Below are 20,715 nucleotides of genomic sequence, written 5' to 3'. Positions count from 1 at the left end.
CAATTGCTTACAGTAAATTGACCTGTGGTTCACGAACCGTGCACTTTAGGTCAATAATTATCCTATTTTCGAGTTTCTGTCTTAATGTGGATCATTGATCAAACTTGGTTTTTCTTATTAAATGTTTCTTTAATAAAATGTTACTTTTAGCGATCGCTAGCGCGAAAACAGCTGAAAACAAGTATATTTCTACATCGATATATCAAATAAAATACTTTGGCATTCAGAAGCAGCCTACGAATTCAAAGTGGAGGCTTTTTTGGATGATCGCCAATAGTAATAAGACCGGCAATACATTAATTGTAAAAACAGCAATCGAATGGGGTCAGCGTCAGAAAATGAAAAAAGGAAATGATATCGCATATGTATAGGTCCTTAATTAAATACATCTAAATATATTGACTACAAAATTAGCTAAAATGTATTCGAAAATTATTTTTAGTACACTTTCATTTTATTATACGGCGAATTCTCCTAAAACATAAATAAATTTATTGGTTTGGCAAAATTTTTTTCTAACCAATTCAGTAGTTTAAACTTTGAAAATTTATTTGTTTTACTTTATTCTAGGATAGTCACCAGAGACCATTTTGATTATCGTTTGAAACTTGAAAGGGTTTCGATACATCTTTTAAAGTTGTTGAAAAACTCATTAGTTATTCGTCAAGGTCCTTACGGGATAAAGTTGAGGTTCAACAATTAGTTTCGGCCTTTTAGTATAGTTAGGTTTTACTAAGTACTTAAAAGGATGTTATAGTTTCTTTATTCGTCTGCTATGGACGAAAATATTATTTCGTCTCTAGATTTAACTGTACGTAACTACAACAAATCGTCATGAAGGTGTATCCATTTTAATGTTTCAACTACCTTTTTCACAGTGACCTAAATATTGTCAGTAAATAAAATACGCACCATTGCTTCGTGGAAAAACTGCACATACCGACACAAGCTCGTCAAATATTAATCAATATTGCGCTGCATAGGGCACTAGAAAAGAGCGGGCACGCGGCACTCGTCGACTATTGAATAAGTTGCTTGCGTTGTTTTATGAACTTTTACAAAAAAAAGCCAGTATTTAGTAAAAGTTATTTGCATGCTGACCGAGCGTACGTGAGCAACGCAAACGATGGTATGAATAATGCCCAGTTATGCATTCCGCTCACAACATAATCTGCACTGAATTCAATATTGCAGATATACTCGTAAACAGAATATGGATTATGCTTTTATCGACGTTCCATTTTCTCATAGTGTGTTTGCTAAGAAGTCGGGTAGTTATGTTCTATTTAAGTATTTGCTTGCTTTTATTCACTATTCTTTAATTGTTTCTTTTATAATAGGTACACGGAAGTCGTTGGGTAAGTTTACGACACTTTCACGTTGTTTACTCCAAGGTTAAACATAAGGTTAGTACTGTAAAATTTCGGCTTTTACTCTTTAGCTTGAATTTATTATTGAAATGATACATTTGTAGTTACATAACGCATAAGCATTTTAATTTAGTTTTATTGGTATATTAATAACGGTAATAAATAACTTCTATTCCGATTTGGATTTATTATTCAACTTATAAGAAATATAACAAACATTAGAATGTGCCTAAATAGCCTAATATTAATAATACGAAACTTATTCTTTTTTCATTTATACAGTGTACAAAGACGGCAGGTTTAAAACTGTTTACAAATCAAGTTCATTCATCGACAACCACGTGACACTGGACACAATAATCTAAATATAAACCGCGACGCGCTGTGAATCAGCTGCTCGCTAGTTATGCGATTGACGCTTCAACAATACCATTGGTACCATGCATTGCTACACTGTCAAGTTTTTTCGATTCGTGTTATGTGCGAATAAGCTTCCGGCAGTGAGCTTCACACGACGCTAAAGGAGATCTTAAGACGGGTTAAAGGGATTTGACGGAACCGGCCCTGAATATAAGATATACGTGAGACTACCATTTATTTGCATATTGGGTTGATAAAAATAAAATTGCTTAAAACAAAATTTCGTAACAATGAACCAATTCAAGTTTGGAAAAACTTTTCCAGTTATGAAATTTTGATGAGACAAGCTTAACGAAAACTTATTACAATAGAATGTTAGATAACTTTGTAATAGATTTTGTCGCTTATAAAGTACAGTCCAACGGAAATAAAATATGTAGCAACCAGTGGCGAAGGGTGAAATTTTCCGAAAGGGAACCCGACACAACATATACTTAGACACTAATATTACAACATATACTTAGGCATTAATTCGGTCTGAAAATCGTTTTAATTATAATACGGTTTTATTACGTTTTAATTACAAAGGGAAGCCGGCACGAATTCAGTTATATTGACCCTTCGCGACTGGTAGCAACTTGCAAATTTGTATTGGTAGCAGATAACGAATATGTTATAATTGCAACTCATAAACACAACGCATTCAGATTCGATGATGGGGAAATGATTAAGGTTGTGAATCTGACGGCCGCGGCCGACCAGCGTGAGTCAACTTTTGCGAAGGCCGTGCGCCGCGCCGGATACCGCCTCGTCAGCTGATAACACCATTTGCTAACTTGGTTAACTGTATCGTCGCGTACACATGAGATCACATTGCACGATATTGTCGATCGAATCGTTCTCAAATCATATTAATGCAACATTGGTACTGTGCTATAGTGTGCAGCTTTTTGTAATTGTTGGAGCGAACGTTGGGTGTGTTAACAAATATTTGGTATAAGGTACGATAAGATGGGATAAATAAAATCTGATTCTCATAATTAGAGATAAATGATGTAAATAAGCTAAATGATGTTTGACGATCTTCCAAGGATAAGTTAAGTCTGACGGGAAGAACCTAATGCTCACGCTTTGGGACTGGCGACTCCGAAACGCAAACCCTGCTGTATTACATCATTGCACTTATTGCACGTTATGATTTAAAGGTAAATTTAAAGGTTTTCTTGTTTCATGATTTACATAGCTATTTTATAATAGCCAGATTTTAGTTTAGTTTACTTACATTTTTATTTCGACATACCTTAAAAATTATAATCAGACAAAAATGTCAAGTTCGTGAGAAATTGCCTCCTGAGCTCTAGAATTGGAATTAATTTTACTGTGGTGTAGCTCGAGTGGTGAGACGTCCTTCATACCAAATTCGTCAATGGTATTTTGCGTTAGATAACACCTCGTCTATGCCCTTGACACAAACGATATCTTTGAACGACGGTAAGCACTCATGATCAGGAGTGCCCGACTTAAAAGCCTACGAAAACTTCATAGCTACTAAACAACTGTATACTGGCAATTTCACGTCCGTTGTATTTATAATAGTTATTCCTAGTCAAGGTGGCAGAGGATGCTGTAAACTAACCATAACCGACTAAATTAGTCACCACCACAACCGTCCTTATATATTTAACTTTCAAAATAACGTTCTTTGTATATTTTACGACTCGAAAAGCGAGAAACTATTTGCGTGTGTGACGTAATACCATTGTTACAAGGAAACATGTTTTTACTTTTAAGATACAGTATTTGAATCGTCTAAATGATGCAGAGGTAGTAGTGTACTTAAGATGTGAAGTCGGTATGGTAATGGATTCGATCAGTTTGAAATGAAATACTGGTGGGCTATATCAAGAAAATCACGGGTACATTGTGCGGGATTTATTATCCGTCAGGGGTTGCTAGTCTCGGCAATATATACACTTCGACCTATTCTTCCGGAACAAGTTTCCAATTTAAGTACAAAAAAGGAATTAAAGTATAAATACAAAATAAGCAAAAAAAGCATAATAAAATCGCGAAAACGGAAGACAAAACTTGGCATAACTACAAAAGGTGAAAAAACAATTCTTATCGTAAAGAACTTCCGAACACTAGTTTTCACAAGACGCCTTTATGTTCCGTCCGTGGTCGCGCAAAAAAAGTTTCAAATTACGGTTTACATAGGAGAAAACGGAACGCAGAGATTTAATTAAGGTTTTCATTGGCACTACTCTAAAGAGCAGCACTAAAAAGAAAATGGCGGCTTTTTATAGGTATTTACGATACTGGTTCCATCGAGTTCCTCTTGTCCAGAAAGAACTGATCAAAGCCTGTGTGGATCTTCCACAGTAGAACTGATTAATACTGCAGATCTTAACAACATTTTGTTTTTAATGTGACGAAAAATATACCTTTGCATTTGGCGTGAATGTTATCGCGCAAATGTTACGTATCAGTTTATTTAATCTCTGTATCTTTATATATCTTGTGGCTCTTACTTATCAACCACTTTGACAGAGTGATATGCATTATAATGTGGTTTTGTCTTGTCATTGCCTAATAGACAAAACTGTTTTGAAAGATTGTTTAACATAACATAAAAAATATACATTCCTGATATCTGAAGATCACTCCTGGTATTACTATTGTTCTTACAAATATTCAAACAATAAATGTAAGTTTTATATATAACATTTTTTTTTTTTTTTTTATATTTCATGCAGATATTAAATTGGTGTTAAATTTGTAGTATGTGATTATTTGAATAAAATACCTAAGGTTATTTATTTTGAGCTGAATTTTAATGAAATAGTAAAAGAAATGTGGTAGATATCAACAATATATATCCTTCTAGTTTTTAAAATATATACCAATAAAGATAAGGTGTTAGATAGTGGGAAGGGAGTATTACCATTTTACTTATATTACAAAGCAAAATTATATTTATTAAGATGTATTGGTCTAATACTTGGTTTAAATCTAGTTTTAAACACTGTATTAAACTGAAGTTTTTGCATAAGTCTACTATGGGATAACTTCAGGGCATAAAAAATCATAAATTGTACTTTCCATGTAAGATTCATATTTCTGACAAATGCATCTCATTATTGCATGAATTATTTAATTTCCTTAGAGACAAATTATTTGATCCAACATAATTTCAATGCTGTATGTTAACAATTATTTTTTAAGACATATCTAATATATTTTTAGCACTACACTGTCCGGGTTCCTTCTTTTAGAAACATTTAGGGTAATTTTAATATAATTTATTATGCAAATTAATTCACATGCTAAGAGTTCAGGCTTGATATGCATGTTTTAAATGTTTTCAATAATAAAGTATATCACAAATTATAATTATGATAATCTAATATTCATATATTTTATGTGATAGGATATGAATGTAACAGTTTGTGCATCGGTCTAAGTATTCATTTTTAACTATTTTATTCTTCCAATAAGACAAGAAATCGTTTTATTCTTTGTTCACGAATTTCTATGAAGTGAAATTGCAGAGAATTTAGGACGGCGGGGCTAGTACTCTGGTGAGGTTATCCAGCTGTGAAATTCTTACAAGGTTGCCAAGCCAAAAACAATGGCACAATGCAGATAAAGTAGGTATCCGGCAAAACTGCAGAACGCAACAAATTGTTTCGCTTCAATGACAGCTATCATTCAGTGGAGTCGAATCCGGGGTGGGGCGATGAGCACTAAAACCTTCAGAAAATTAAATACTCCCGAAAATATCTTTCTTCCGCTAAGTATAAAGGGATTAGCATCTATGATATATCTGGCTAAGGCAGAGCATGATTTCAATGCTATTTCCACACGAATTCGAGGTCATCAATAAGACCTTTGATTGTAGTTTTACGCTTAGAAACTAAGGAAAACTAACTTACCGCTTGAAGCGCCGCTAACCTGTCCTTCGTCATCCTTTACAGAGAATCACACACCAAATAAATGTTTTATCTTGTTACACAATCCCATTCACAGATATTTTCCTAACAAACGTCACTAAACTAAAGGACACGAACACTACGTTCACTTCACTCAAAAAATCGATACACACGAAACGAACAAAACTTTGCTACCATCTCATGTCTGATGTATATGAGTTGTAGATGGCGCAACTGTGCGCACCCAATGGTGACGTCAAAATAGCTGTCGGCAAAACAGTCCCACGAGAAAAGTCAATTAAATGATTTTAAAAATATAAAATATTAAAACTAGCACATTAAGTAAAAAAAAAATACTAAAATAATCTAAAAACTTCAATATGGTTTATAATTAAGTTTATTAATATTTTTTTGTCATATAGTAAAATTATGTTCTAATGAAACTGAAGAGTCTATTGACTTGTTAGGCATTGCGCTTGTCATTGTCAAGGAAATCTTCCGTTTGGTGAAGTGACGCCATTGTGAGCCGTAACGACTTGTGCTCACGACGAGTTTAATCTCAGTTTTCTTATACAATCCCGGTAATTAACGTTTATATTTTCAGTTATTCGCTTATTTAAGTATCTCTGGTCATATTTAGCATATTATTTATGGAACGGCTTTAGTAAATTGAGTGTTATTTGTGTTAGTGTCCGGTGCCATTGAGCTAAATTCCTGTGAGGGTGATTGAGCGCCATTCGGTGTAAAGTTAATACAAATTCAAGTTACCAGTTTCATTCAATTAGTATATTTGTGAAATCCTCCAACATTCAAACGTTTTAAATTGTTTTGTCTATAATATAAAAGTTGTTAGAAATGTAAGCTGTTAAATGTGGTGTTTTTTCTGGAAGCTACGTCATGGAATTAGTTCGTATATATAAATTTTAATTTTACTGTATTGTTTCAGATTTAAATCATATAATCCGCAATCATGGCAGATGATATGCCTACATTCAAATGCGTGCTCGTCGGCGATGGTGGTACTGGCAAAACTACGTTCGTAAAACGACATTTGACTGGAGAGTTCGAGAAAAAATACGTTGCCACTCTGGGTGTCGAAGTGCATCCGTTGGTATTCCACACAAACCGTGGGCCTATTCGGTTTAACGTTTGGGACACTGCTGGTCAGGAAAAATTTGGTGGTTTGAGAGACGGTTACTATATTCAAGGACAATGCGCTATTATAATGTTCGATGTAACCTCACGAGTCACCTACAAAAATGTACCGAATTGGCATAGAGATTTAGTCCGAGTTTGTGAAGGCATTCCAATCGTCCTGTGTGGAAACAAAGTAGACATTAAAGATAGAAAAGTAAAGGCCAAAACTATTGTATTCCACAGGAAAAAGAACTTGCAGGTAAGAACTCATTTTCCACAAATATACCACATGTAAATTTCAACAAATTGTTAACCATGTGTTGAAACATTCTTGTTTTTGTTTCAGTATTACGATATCTCTGCCAAGTCAAACTACAACTTCGAAAAACCATTCCTGTGGTTAGCTAGGAAATTAATTGGTGATGGCAACCTTGAGTTTGTTGCCATGCCTGCCCTCCTGCCTCCAGAGGTCACTATGGATCCCACATGGCAAAACCAAATCGAGAAGGATCTCCAGGATGCTCAGAATACTGCTCTGCCAGAGGAAGACGAAGACTTGTAAATATAGGTGTTTAAATTCTCAGTGCCCTTGTGATTGGAGGATCATGCAAATGTGTGTTCAAGTACATTGAACATAACTCATTGAATTAATTGTTTCATTCCATTAGGTATCAGGTTAACAAAAACCAGATTTATGTGAAATTAAATTATTAACCTTACAACCTTCATTCACTCAATTTATTTATATGTATAAGCATTTTAGATGTATTTATGGTTTTAATTCAGCCTATCTCGCTAAGTAGTATAATAATCTAAAATTGCCTTATAGTTTAATCTTAATGCATTTTTGTAGAGGAATATGCAAATGGCAGTGTAAAAACCAAAATTGATTGTAGAATTATTTTAAGATTGCAAACATGATACTTTTTGATGACAATGTTAGCTTGTAACAAATTATTATGTATTTGTAAGAACTTGCAATGATCGCCCAACACATGTTATGCTACATGCTGTCCTTGCAATGTTTTCTTTTGTTATACCAGTGTATACTCTGTAAAAATAGATACTTCATTTGTATTTACTGTGTGATGTAATCTGTAGCATGTACACAAGTATTTTGTTCAGTTCAGTAACTAGTTATTGTAATTTGTCATATTGGTCTTTTTTGTTACATGCGATGACTGACAATATTTCACTAAAAAATTGTGGTGATACTTTTTAATAAAGATGTGAAAACATGAGCTTTTGTTTCGAATTTCATGAGTTATGAAAAAAACAATATTCATCTATTGACTATTATCTAATGGCGGCTATCTGATCTAAATGTTTTCAGCAACCATCATAGACACCTAAAGTTAAAAAATCAAACATTTGTTTCTGCAAACATTCACTAGTCTGAAACAGGGGAGCACTGTAATAATTATAATTAATCCCTGGTAAAGTTGGACACAAACATGCATACAACTGATGTGTATTCACCTTTAATGACTATGACATCAGATTGAGGCTGTGAATACATGTAATATTTCCTTGTATGACTACACTATTCTCTATTTACTGGTCTGATTCAATATTCTTACTAGGTACTCTAAGCTATGTTACATCTAGGAAACTCTGAATTGGATTTTATGGAAGCCGAATTTGTTTTATACTTTTTGAATATAGGTAATAACTTCTACTGTAAATACACTAATTATTGACCGCTTATTAGGTTTTTAAAACAATATAATATCCGGCGCCGACAGGGATTAAGCTAGTCAGTTTCTATAAGGGACCTGAGCCCGATGATGAAAAACATGCTTCTATGTCATTATTTTAATAGTTCTGGTAGATTTAAGTTATTAGTGGTTAGAGGCCGCCTCACCATCCTTAGTCTTATCATACTCAACAATTCTAGTGTGGACTTATCTGGGCCCCTCACTATGACCACTGCAATGGCCACCAAGTTACCAGATGGTAAGTAATCTATACTACCCATATAAAACTAATTCAGAAGATTGATGAATGTACCATCCTTCAAAGAAAGTAGGGATGTGAGAAAGGTGGGGAAGTTTGATCCATAGTTTGTTATTAATTTGATTGTGATAGAAAAGCTGTGTTTGTGGTTCGCACCAGTTGCATTAATGATAACAACTTGGATGTACACCCACTACCAATTTATAAACACTGACTGTCTCATTTACAGCTCTTCAATGACAAACTGTATCTTAAATAATTTTGTATGGATAGTAAACAAAAAAACATCATTTTGGGCAGTTTATTTAATTGCCAGATTTAACATTTTAAATGCAATACATTAATGGGCCTACATTCCTAAATAAACATAATTCTAAAGTGTTCACTTCTTAGCAGCCGCCTTTTCTCGTGCCTTCTTTCCTTCCAAGAGCTTGAGTCTTTCTTCTTCAGAAAGATTGTTGTTTATCTTTGTGATCACTCCAGTGCCGAGGGTTATGTCACCGAGTCGCAGTGTAAATCTTTGTCCAGTCATGCACACCATGGGTTTGAGCAGTCGTAAATGCAATCTAAAACAAATTAAACCAGTTGCTTAATACCTGCATTATTTACTATTCTAAAATTAGTGCATATGTTTTATGCTGATCTTTACAAAATTAGTATAACTTTTTAAGCTCAATTAGTAATCTATGTTAAATCTAAATATACTAACTACTTTCCACATAATTCAAAAAGTACTCAGTAAGATAATATAAGACTTACGTAGCATCTTCACCGGGCATAATCATCTCCTTGTCTGGAATTGTGACCTGACTGGCACAGTCCCATGTCATAGAGAACATTTGCAGTTGGATGTAAGATGTGAAAGGTTTGGCTCTGCCACCCTCCTCCTTGCTCAGGATGTAAACCGCAGCTTCAAGATTGTCATGTGCCTTAGTAGTACCAGGTTTAGCCATGACCATACCGCGCCTGATCTGTTCCCTTTTAATGGAGCGAACCAAGGCGCCTAGCTGGTCTCCAGCCTGCGCTTCCTCCAGAGTTTTGTGGAACATCTCAACACCAGTAACAGTCGTCTTCATTACTTTACCGTGTCCAACAATTTCACACTCAGTACCCTTCTTGAGAACACCTAAAAAAATAATGTCGTGTAACATCAATATTCATTATTTACAGAAGAACACAATTTTTAAAGGCCTAAAAACCTTTTAATATACAACATCAAAAATATGAAAATTGGAAAATCAGTCAATTTCCTAGGTATAAGCCTAAATATAAAACTATTAAACTTGCATTATTTATGATAATGAACAAGACCTAAATATTATAATCTTTGCTTTATACCTCTGTACAAACGGCCAGTGATGACAGTACCACGGCCGGGAATGGAGTGTACGGACTCAACAGGCATGAGGAATGGTTTGTCCAATTCACGAACTGGAGTGGGAATGAACGTGTCCACTTCCTGCAATAGTTTAGTGATAGCGTCGGCGCCTATTTCAGGACTCTTGCCTTCCAGAGCACACAGAGCTGACCCTGTAAAATAATTAATAAAAATAAGAGCACAAGATAAACTTAAACTCATTTAAAAACGGATGAAAGTTGATGTTTTTATTCCAACTGTGGATCAATAATTTCAAATATTTTTATAACTGCGAAAATGACAATCCATATCTTTTTCATTTCATTCATTCTTTATATCAACTATTTTTAATATTAAAGGATATTTTTCTAAGACAAGTATCACATCAAATTTACCTTTAATCACAGGTATTTTATCACCATCATAGCCCATTTCGCTCATGAGCTCACGAATTTCCATCTCAACAAGCTCAACCATCTCCTGGTCTGCAGCATCCACCTTGTTGATGAACACTACAACATGCTCAATACCAATCTGCTTCGCAAGCACCAAATGCTCACGCGTTTGAGGCATAACACCATCTGTGGCTGCTACTACCAGTATGGCACCGTCCATCTGAGCTGTGCCTGTGATCATGTTCTGTGAAGAAAGAGAAATGGTAATACTATAAAGTAATTAAACCTTTTGATACTAATAAGTATAGTACATGCTCACAAATATTCCAGCATGAAATCTTTTAGGATAAAAGTCCCGCATTATATTTTTTTCCAGCCTATAGCCCACAGGAATAATATAGCTTCCAATTAGTGAAATATTCAAAATCAGTTTAATAATTCCAGAGATTAGCATGTTCAATCAAACAAACTCTATCTTTATATATTACTATACATAATAATACAAATAAATTAATGCACCTAAAAAGATTTTTATTATGTTGCTGCAAGCTTAGGTACCTTAATATAATCAGCATGACCAGGGCAGTCCGTGTGTCCATAATGCCTTTGCTCTGTCTGATATTCAACATGGGCTACATTAATGGTGATACCACGAGCTTTTTCTTCTGGAGCATTGTCAATATCTGCATAGCCCTTCTTTTGAGCTAAGTTAAGGTCTGATAATACTGTGGAAAAAGAAAATATTCCAATAAGAACCAAATAAGTTGGGTTTTATTTATGACCCATTTAAGAACTTAGGATACATACAAGCAAAGTACATGCCTCCAAGATCTTTTTAGGGTTTTTAATTGTTAATCTCATATTTAGCAATGGAAATTAAATAAACAACCAGGCTCATCCAACAATCTTGATAAATTTGAAAAAAAAAAAATAATTGTAAGTCCATCACAATATAACAGGTCGCTCATATTTTTTTAAAATTTTAGAATATGTTTATCAATATTATTTTCCAAACTGTTTCTTCAATTGTGTGATAAGTTTTGGGGATAATTAAACTAATAACAAGCAGTGCCTTCCGCTAGTGCCCATTGAATCTAATACACCATCAAAATAAGCTATATTCACAGATAATATTATATTTTACTGCATTGTATCAAACAATAACTAACATCATAAGGAAAAATATTTTTTCAAAATTGTTCAAATTTATGTTAATATTATACATGGTGAAACTTACCTTTGGTAATGGCGGCTGTAAGTGTTGTCTTTCCATGGTCAACATGCCCAATTGTGCCAACATTGCAATGAGGTTTTGTTCTTTCAAATACTTGTTTCTCTGCATAATGTCTTTGCAGTACAATGCTTAATGGGGTCAATCCAGGTAGAAGAGTTGTGTTCCTGATGTGAGAGCAGTGGCTCTGTTTTAATACTAATTTTAAAGCTGAAAAGTTATATAAAACACCTGTTTAAACAAGTATGCTTAAACTATACAAAAAATGTTATACACCAAAAAAATATTTATCTATCTAGCTGTATATAAAACCAAATATCTAATGATATTTTGTTTGTGTTATACGAAATGGTTTTATATATTTTTATTGTACTACATTAAAATAAAAGTCTACCGAGGTACTTGACCACTATGCTTGAGCATCATCTAATCAATAACTTAACCTCAAAACTGTGAAATAAAAATATATGGTAGAAAGAACCTTCACATCATATGCGAATGTTGTTATATACATGTAAGACATAGTAGAAACTATGTTAAGAACATTTAAAAGTAGTTTACTACAAATAAACTCTACGAGTACGTCAAATTTTGCAGCCTTTTACATAATCTCTTGATAAACCAGCACTGCATGCAAGGTTGCACAAAAAGAAATAAAGTAACAAATACGGCATGTCATAATCTTACAAAATTTAAATGTTATTTTCTAAATATAAGTAAATAGTTATTAATAATAAAATAATACGAATATATAAAGATAGTATGATACTTTACCTGGATTAACCAAACTTTTCACGAATGATATTGAAGCCATAATTTATGTATTTTTTTTACACCGAATGGTGAAAAATGTATATCGGCACACTTAACAAGGCTCTTAAAGTATTTCTTTTTCTTGTGACCTCAGAAATACAAGCATGCCAGATTTTTCCCCTTTTCTTCAAATACCGACTAGAAATAGGGAATGGCCGGGTACGATAATGGATGATGAAAATATCGATTTGCCGATAATTATTATTATAATAAATAATCACGTAAAAATTTATATTTTGATGGTTCAATATTAATTTATAAGTAACATCAAAAAGAATTATAATATATAAGTACCAGTTTTCCCACTGCAAACATAGTTTCAGCCTGAAATCTCATCTGCTTTTGCATTGTTTTTAGGACGAGTTGAACAATTGTATTTTTTTAGTAAAGTTATTTAAAAAAACTCAATAAACTATTAACAATTTTTTTGTATTGTCCTTTATTAATCAACTGGTTCTAGAAATATTTAAAATATTTTCATACTTCTACAAATATTTTTTCTGATAGGTATATGCGATTATCGATATTCCACTAGAGGTGATAAATCGATATTTTGGCAGTACCATGATTAGCGGCGTCACTGCTGATACCCTTGTGTTAAAACATTATATGTAATTATGTCTGCGGAAAATACTGGGCGTCGTTATGAAAACCAAAAATAATTATATTGCCTATAATACGCCTTTTTGCCTTTACGGCTAGTGACAGCTCCACAGGTCAGCTCTTAGATATCAGCTAGATAGTTTCCATATACTTAATTATAATTCTGTTTGCCAGCTAAACTCACTGAATCAAATCGAGTCGCATTTATTTGTCTGCTATACATATTCAAATGATAACGTAAATAAAATATAGAATAAAGGAATCGTATTTAATTAGCAAATTTTAGAGTAAGGTATTAAAAAAATATAAACTAATCATGTTACCTAAACATTTATAGTATCGACGAAACATGCTTTCAAATATCATTGTATGGTGGATAGAAAAGATAATTATAACAATATAAAAAACATTATGACTCATATAGACTATTACAAAAAATCAAAATCATCACTGGACGGTGAAGCGTTTCCGTCCTGTAAAAGTGGTAGTTGTGATGACTCAATCGCATGTTTTGGTTCTGAAATATTGGTTTTAGCATCTGCAAAAGATAGAATGATTGATTTAAATATACATTTTTATTGACCTTACAAACTAGCTAAGAAGTATCCCATTACTCGCCAATATCAGGATAATATGCAATAATAAAATAACAAATATAATTCGGGGAAAATTGGGGTATGGCCTCGGCTATCGCCAATACAACAGAAAGCTGGTCCACTAGTCCGTAACGGACTTAATGCTAACCATTAATATAACTACAACGTAGTTCTACTAAAATAATTCATTTACAATATAAGTAATCTGTTGTAAGTATTTCAATTTATGACCAGGCCCATAATAGCACGGCATTCCACACGCATATTTTTTAGTTTTACATAATTTATACTCACCGTTGCCAATCGTAGTAGTAAGCGACGGATTAACATCACTGCCTACAAGAACGGCAATCGAATCAGGCTCATTGTTACTCTTTTCAGAATTATGTTTTATCCGATTTGTCTCATTTTTCGGAATTGATCGTGTTTTCATAACTCCACAAAGCTTATTGCTTAAATTTTCGACTCGTGTTTTCTTATTTTTTGCAGTCTTCGTATTTATCACTGGCTTCCTCCTATCAACTTCATCTTCTGAATCAGATGAGGTCTCTATTGGGAACTCAACGTTGAATTTTCTCTTAAATATTTTTTGATACCTCAACAGGTCCTTTTGGTTTACTCTTTTTGGGCTTGCAATATGACCCTTATATCTTGTAAGGAAGCTATATTTTTCTAAACGATCTAAAAGCGGTAGTCTTACGGCATCATCAGCTTGAGTGATGGCAGCTTCGAGACGAAGTCTATATTTTTTTAATTTAAGTAAATGTTTGGATATTGTTTTATTGGCATTGTAAGGTTTTAATTGCTCTGGAGCTATCCATGCACGTGTCACGTCATGTACATCAAAGAATACAACGTTGTAATGTGTCTGCAAGGATGATTTAATTATAACAAAATGGTCTATATTCTTCAACCTAACTGCAAATTGAATATTTTAATATAAAAATCATGGTATATCAACACCTGTTATGTTTAAAAACAAAGCGAAACGTACTGGTATATCAGAAAATCCGTCAAGCCAATAAAACTGCTCAACGTCAGGACAATCATCAACCATGGCGGGCCACCACGGCCACCCGTTCAGACGAGCCCACACCACTGATCCCGATGAATAAACACTGTGGATTAGATCTTCTTCTTCACGGATATGAATCGGCGTTTCGGGTGCAGAGCAATCCGCTAATGCTTTGTCTGTAATTGTGGAAATAAATGTTAATTTTCTGAAAGAAGACTGGCTTTGAGAGGTGATTAGTATACAGGCTCATTTTCACATCCGAAACTTGCTCTCTTTTATTTTACATCTATGGCTCAAGTAACTTATTTTAAAGTGTATTTCGAAGTAGATATGTATGTTATTTCATTTAGGAGCGCAATGTCAAAATGACCCTGTATAGAAAATTAATACCTGTGTTCATCCGACAGTACCATCGATGGGGTAATTCAGAACTATCCAGAAGGTTAGGTAGATACCGCCAACGCTCGCAGTCATCGCATTGTACCCATATTCCAAGCGTGCGATGTTTCTGCAGCCAGAAAAGTTTTTGGCGGTGTGACAACCCTGGATCTGGTTGACTCAGCACTTCTTTGTATGAGCTGAAACAATGACTTCATTAATTAATTACGCTTTTTGTCACAAAAGGGAACTAGCACTGGTAATATGCATGGTTGTAATGTATTAGCAAATCGGTGTTCTTAAAAATCATAATAGAAGCGCCTTCATGTATAGGTATTACTTATTATGGATAGATAATTTAATTATACTGTAAAAACACGATAATCTCAAAAACTACCCAAAGGATTTTGATGAAAATTGGTATGGAGATAGTTTCAGACCCTGAGAGGGATATAGGCTTTTTTCTATATCCTGGAAAACTCTTTTATGCGTGCGAAGCCGCGAGCAAAAGCTAGTATTTTATAATAGTAGGTATGTACATAAATTTTAATAATAATAATGCCGCATTATGCCGAATGCATAATAATACCGCGAATTTTCTGTAATATGATGTGATTATTTACCTGCTTTTTTGCGAACTTGTATTTTCCGTATTTTCAGCGAATTGTATGCTGGATTTATTTTTATATATTTTTTCGGTTGGACATACCATGGACGAATTAGCAATCTGTAATATACTTATTATTACTTTCTAGACTCATTTTATAATATTGAATACAGTATGTACGTACTACGTAATAAAATTTTGCCAGGAAGCAAACAATAAGAGTTTTTTTTTATATTACTTTATTAATCAAGACGAGATTTTAAATAAACTTTAAACCTGGTTGGCTTCTTCAGTAGGTTCCTGCGTCTTTTCTGTTGGTATATCTGCATTTTCCATGTTTTTTTTTAGCAAATAATTAGATGGCTATTTCTGAAATAGGTATTTCGGTGTGTGGTTTACTTTAGGGCAAATAGAAATTGGCGCCAAAGACGAATCTACAACTTCCGGATTCTATTCAAAGATAATATAGAATAGAGCTATATCATAGTCTATAATATGATTTATGAGGTTTTATTCACTTTTACGAGTACATTGTATTTAATATTGACGATAATCAGATAATATTCATTTAAATTTGAAGATTTTTATTTATTTAACCGTTCTGAGATATCCAGAAAATTTGTAGGTACCTGACAAAACGATATCCTGTGGATTCGATAATCGATTACATTTTATTTTTAAACTTACATAGGTATTTGAAATGAAATCTATTTAACATAATCTTATGTCAAAAAATAATATATTATTCTAAAATATTTCAATGCAATAAACTTAGAAACGATAATATTATTGCATAACATTTATTTATGGTAATAAAAAAACGGAAGTGCGCATCGAGTACTTCGGCTGGCTGCCGGCTGGTCGCCATATTTGTGGCGAACTATACTAATTTCGGAATACTAAAGTTTTCGTCGATATCGGCGAAAGGGAGTATACAAATACTCCCTTTATTCTATTGCTAGTGTTAAATTTGTGTTTTTACCGTCAGGTAACGAGTATTTGTACAGGGAAAAAGATTTTTTTTCTTTGTCCAGTATCATAAACATGGCTTTCTAAAATGTCGGCTCTGTACGTAATTACGTTGTCTCCTTGCGGAGTATCCCGCTCAGCTTTTGTGGATGTTGGAGGAATTCAGAATGGACAAAAAAACATTAAATCGTTCAAGTCAATCTCAGTCGAGGGCATCAGCCATCGACTGTAAAAAGAGCACAGGTGAGTTGAATACCTACTTACTCTGTTCAAGGTCATGATGATTTTTCTTATGACAACATCAAACATCTGACTTGTATTTAGAAACTATTGCGTACGTAACCTAATAATATACAAGTTGGAGGTACGTATACTGTATATTGTAATTGGATAAAATTTTATAATATAAAGGACTTAATTTGTTGTGATTTTAATTTTCGTCATAAAACTATTGTATGCGACGTTTACTGATGTGTAAACATTACTAGAAGTACTACTAATCTATAAAATGGTTTGTTTATATCGGTTTTGTTTATACTTCAGAGGTAACGCACAAACCTTGGCCACGAAACAATAAGAAACGTGAAGGACCCAGCAGCACTCCAAAAAATGAACCATATCGCAAAAATGCACCTGCGCAGAGGGGTAGGGGACAAGTTGACAGGAGACCACGTCCTCGAGGTCCAGCTAATTACGCAGTGGGTGGAACACAGAACACCGGGTATGTTAATTTAAAAAAAAAATGCTATTTTTAATTAATTACGTAATTGACAAAATTTAAAAAGAGCATTAATCTTAATAAATTGATAATATTTCTTACGGATTATTCATGACCAGTAATACATCATAACTATTTAAAGAGGATCAAAGAAATTGTTTACCAGTAAGTTTTTATTTAGTGGAGTTAAGGAAAAAATTGTATAAGTTGTATCTGCTATTTTATTATATCTTATAGATTTTTGGTAGGCAAAGCTTTGGCTATGCCCCTGGCATTTTTTCAACTTCATGGATGGCGGGCACTGCTCACCAACAGTCAGGTTGCTTGGTTGTTTGCATACAAAGCAATAAAAAAAAAAATTGCGCGTTCTCCAAAAATTACAAGAGTCATATAAAGTTGATTGTGTTCAATAACTCAAAAATAAAGATAGGCATGTCTATGATCTGTATAATTACATTGTACATTATTATTTGAATGTCATACTGCAAAAAAATATTTATGTAATTTCTACTGTTGGTTTGCTAAATTAAGTAATTGAAAAATAGAAATGAACTGACTAAAATTTAAGGTTGTGTAATATGCCTAGTGTTTTGTAAAAAGTCACTATTTCAATAGTTTTGTGCAAATTTCAGGTTAGAAGATGAAGATGAGCCTGAGATTGGCTCGGTGTTTGTGCCTGGAAGCAAAAAGCAAAATTTGAACCATTTGCTGAACTTCATGTACCCATCACGTGGGGGCACTGAGCGAAATGAGCGTAGAGGGCCGCAAATACAGCGTCGTCAAATGCAACACCGCACTAACTATCGGCATGAGCATGACCTTTACCTGCGTGCTTAGTGAGTAATGTTACCTCCTGTATAAGTAATAAGACTGGTTTAAAAAATACCCATTAAGTATATGAATTAATTATCTTTGTGATCAATATGCACTTGTTTTTAGTTAAATAACATGTCAGCTTTAATGTGGTGTAAATATGTGTATTTATTTCAGTTTTGGAAGAACTGAAAGGAGTATATTGTAGCTTTAAAAACATTATAGATGTGAGTTATTCTGGAACTAAAAACATTAAAAGAAAGTATAGTTACATAACTTAATTCTGTTTTTATTAGTTGCCAATTTGTGGTGAAGGAAGATGGAGACTACAAATTGAATTTGCTGGATCCTGATGTGCCTATCAAATGGGACTTGGTTGAGGAAATTGTAAGTCTAAGTTTGAACAATCAAAGACTACTATTGAATATAACTTCTTTATTTATAAATTAGCACTCAATATAAATTCTATAACAAACCTTTAATCTTGTTTGTGGGGATTTTATATAATTGATTTAACTGGTAACAAATCTTTATTTTTACTGTATGCTGTCCTGATAAAATAAATATATCATTGTCATTATGTCCTGATATTAATTTTATCTATTGTATTGAATAGACTATCTTAAGTGGTTCATATCTTACTAAATTCGTTCAGGTAGTAAGAAGCACTGGTAGGTCGGAATGTCCAATATGTTTGGGTGCCCCCGTGGCCGGGCGGGTGGGGCATTGCGGCCACGTGTACTGCTGGGCGTGCGTGCTCCACTACACAGCGGCGCATGAGAAACAACCGCCGCCCTGCCCCGTCTGCGCCACGCCGCTGCACGTCAGTGACATGAAACCCACCAGGATGTTGCAATGGCCTGCACCTGCTGAGGAAGTGAGTTATTTTTGCCTACTTGATTGATTTTGTGAAAAGATATAACTTGCTTGCTAAAAGTAAATCTAACATAAATGACAAGGTTATATACATAACTATAGACTGTTGTGTATTGGAAGCCTTGTTGGGACATAATATCAATTTATTAAGTTAAATCATGGCCTACAAAATCAGCTATTACCCTTTGATGATTACAACTTATCAGTCCCTGTATTTATTAAATAACTATAGATGGTCACTTCATGAACTTATCGTCTAGATCTAGGCTAATTATTATTGGTTACATTTGAATAAGTGATTTAGTGCACTTTAAAGTCCTAAATATAATTAGATTATTTATACCCATCACTTTTCATGGTTTGAAGTCAATGGTTAAATTTTGATCAGCTTTATGGTTTGGAACTTTTAGAGTATTATAATTTCATGTCTTCTACGACAGGTAACCATGCGTCTTGTGCGTCGCTTACGTGGGTCCACTACTGTGGAGGTCGCGCCACCACGTGGCCAAATTACTGAAACAATTCCAGAACCTATTTTGCCTCTAGAGAACATCAATAATGCACCTTACTGCAAATTATTTGCTGCTAATAAAGAACAGGTGAGGACCAAAATAATTTTTCATTTTCAATAATGTCATGTTGGATAGAATAATGTATGATTGGTTTCAACTATAATATACATACATATTATAATAGATAACCCTATACAAAAATATCTTTGGAATAAGATAAAAGATGTCATAACATGCATCATAACTTCAACTCTATTTACAGGTGTATGACATTTTAAAAAGGGAAAGGAAAGAAATTGAAGCTCAAATTTTGGCTGAAATTGACACCACTGAAATTGTCTACTTGGAGCAGGCTTTAGAAATGCTCAAGCAAAAAGAAGAAAACATAAATCTTCTTTATTCTGAAGAAGCTTCAAAGGTTATTGATGCAGTAACTGAAGATGCACCTCCAATAATTTATGAAAAACAAAAAGTAAATGAGAACAAGATTGATTGGTTTGATGTGAATGAACAAGGAGCTGCATGTGTCGACATAGTCCAAGATAAGGTTGAACAACTAAATATTGAGTCCTCTTTAAACCCTGATGCACCAGTATTTACTGTAAGTGAAGACAAGCCAAATGATGAAGAGCTATTGATTGCTGGAAATACTTCTGAGGACATTGAAGTAGCAGCAGACGGCTCTGATGTTGCTGATATTGACAAACAAAATCAAGCTAAATACTTCTATTTCTATCAAGGTATGCTATTAAACCACACATTTACATGATACTATAATTACATACATACATAACATCACGCATTTTATACCCGAAGGGGTATGCAGAGGCGCAACTAGGGCACCCACTTTTCGCCAAGTATGTTCCGTCCCATGATGTGATAGGGGGCGAGCCTATCGCCATATCGGGCACAAATTCCAGACTCCGGGCTGATACTGAGCAGAAAAACCCAAATATCACTTTGCCCGACCCGGGATTCGAACCCAGGACCTCAGAGCGCTATTGTACCGGACTTGCAATACAACTACGCCACCGAGGCAGTCTACTACTACTATAATTGCAGTTTTCTTCATAGAAC

At 34.0% G+C, this 20,715-nt stretch overlaps 5 protein-coding genes across 11 annotated transcripts in view; 2 read left to right on the top strand and 3 right to left on the bottom strand.

Moving 5' to 3' along the window:
• The window catches only part of LOC115445168 (syntaxin-1A), a 73,472-nt gene extending 67,566 nt beyond the window's left edge, over nt 1–5,906 (bottom strand). For all 6 annotated transcript variants that reach the window (XM_037439618.1, XM_037439617.1, XM_037439620.1 and 3 more), the window contains exon 1: nt 5,666–5,906. In XM_037439618.1, the coding sequence (XP_037295515.1) occupies nt 5,666–5,698 (33 nt within the window). In that variant the 5' untranslated portion in view covers nt 5,699–5,906. The remainder of the gene's footprint in view (nt 1–5,665) is intronic.
• Nucleotides 5,907–5,993: 87 nt separating this feature from the next.
• Nucleotides 5,994–8,040, top strand: LOC115442372 (GTP-binding nuclear protein Ran). Of its 2 annotated transcripts, none has more exons than XM_030167395.2 (3): nt 5,994–6,243; nt 6,609–7,058; nt 7,146–8,040. In XM_030167395.2, exons 2-3 carry the CDS (start codon nt 6,633–6,635, stop codon nt 7,359–7,361), a joined length of 642 nt encoding a protein of 213 aa, XP_030023255.1. In that variant the 5' UTR covers nt 5,994–6,243; nt 6,609–6,632; the 3' UTR covers nt 7,362–8,040. The 2 variants fall into 2 exon arrangements, with proteins under 2 accessions (XP_030023255.1, XP_030023256.1); XM_030167396.2 differs by lacking the exon at nt 5,994–6,243 and adding an exon at nt 6,287–6,519.
• Nucleotides 8,041–9,042: 1,002 nt separating this feature from the next.
• LOC115442371 (elongation factor Tu, mitochondrial) lies at nt 9,043–12,737 on the bottom strand. The gene is made up of 7 exons (XM_030167394.2): nt 12,513–12,737; nt 11,745–11,948; nt 11,066–11,232; nt 10,508–10,751; nt 10,094–10,285; nt 9,515–9,881; nt 9,043–9,321 (listed from the first exon to the last, which is right to left on the bottom strand). Exons 1-7 carry the CDS (start codon nt 12,550–12,552, stop codon nt 9,138–9,140), a joined length of 1,398 nt encoding a protein of 465 aa, XP_030023254.1. The 5' UTR covers nt 12,553–12,737; the 3' UTR covers nt 9,043–9,137.
• Nucleotides 12,738–13,441: 704 nt separating this feature from the next.
• Nucleotides 13,442–16,148, bottom strand: LOC115442370 (zinc finger CW-type PWWP domain protein 1). The gene is made up of 6 exons (XM_030167392.2): nt 16,027–16,148; nt 15,767–15,870; nt 15,156–15,343; nt 14,745–14,941; nt 14,045–14,618; nt 13,442–13,692 (listed from the first exon to the last, which is right to left on the bottom strand). Exons 1-6 carry the CDS (start codon nt 16,084–16,086, stop codon nt 13,583–13,585), a joined length of 1,233 nt encoding a protein of 410 aa, XP_030023252.1. The 5' UTR covers nt 16,087–16,148; the 3' UTR covers nt 13,442–13,582.
• Nucleotides 16,149–16,564: 416 nt separating this feature from the next.
• The window catches only part of LOC115442368 (RING finger protein 10), a gene marked incomplete in the record, with an annotated part of 5,437 nt that continues 1,286 nt past the window's right edge, over nt 16,565–20,715 (top strand). Inside the window, 7 exon segments of the mRNA XM_037439610.1 lie at nt 16,565–16,962; nt 17,263–17,440; nt 18,070–18,273; nt 18,547–18,637; nt 18,906–19,127; nt 19,567–19,725; nt 19,901–20,378. Of these exon segments, the coding sequence (XP_037295507.1) occupies nt 16,869–16,962; nt 17,263–17,440; nt 18,070–18,273; nt 18,547–18,637; nt 18,906–19,127; nt 19,567–19,725; nt 19,901–20,378 (1,426 nt within the window).

Source organism: Manduca sexta, chromosome 17 (assembly GCF_014839805.1).
Source record: "Manduca sexta isolate Smith_Timp_Sample1 chromosome 17, JHU_Msex_v1.0, whole genome shotgun sequence".
NCBI lineage: Eukaryota > Metazoa > Arthropoda > Insecta > Lepidoptera > Sphingidae > Manduca > Manduca sexta.
The sequence above is the reverse complement of the archived record's forward strand: the minus strand, read 5'-3'. Positions and strand labels throughout refer to the sequence as shown.

Bases quoted from the DNA above. Each gene is read 5' to 3' on its own strand.
- LOC115442370 (XM_030167392.2), bottom strand. From the start codon at position 16,086: ATGGAAAATGCAGATATACCAACAGAAAAGACGCAGGAACCTACTGAA. The intron at 15,344-15,766 runs GTAAATAATCAC...TCATTGTTTCAG, and splicing joins ACAAGTTCGCAAAAAAGCAG to CTCATACAAAGAAGTGCTGA. The intron at 14,619-14,744 runs GTACGTTTCGCT...TCATCCTTGCAG, and splicing joins ACGGATTTTCTGATATACCA to ACACATTACAACGTTGTATT.
- LOC115442371 (XM_030167394.2), bottom strand. From the start codon at position 12,552: ATGGCTTCAATATCATTCGTGAAAAGTTTGGTTAATCCAG. The intron at 11,949-12,512 runs GTAAAGTATCAT...ATAACTTTTCAG, and splicing joins GAAAAGTTTGGTTAATCCAG to CTTTAAAATTAGTATTAAAA. The intron at 11,233-11,744 runs GTAAGTTTCACC...CTTTTTCCACAG, and splicing joins TACAGCCGCCATTACCAAAG to TATTATCAGACCTTAACTTA.
- LOC115442372 (XM_030167395.2), top strand. From the start codon at position 6,633: ATGGCAGATGATATGCCTACATTCAAATGCGTGCTCGTCGGCGATGGT. The intron at 7,059-7,145 runs GTAAGAACTCAT...TTTTTGTTTCAG, and splicing joins ACAGGAAAAAGAACTTGCAG to TATTACGATATCTCTGCCAA.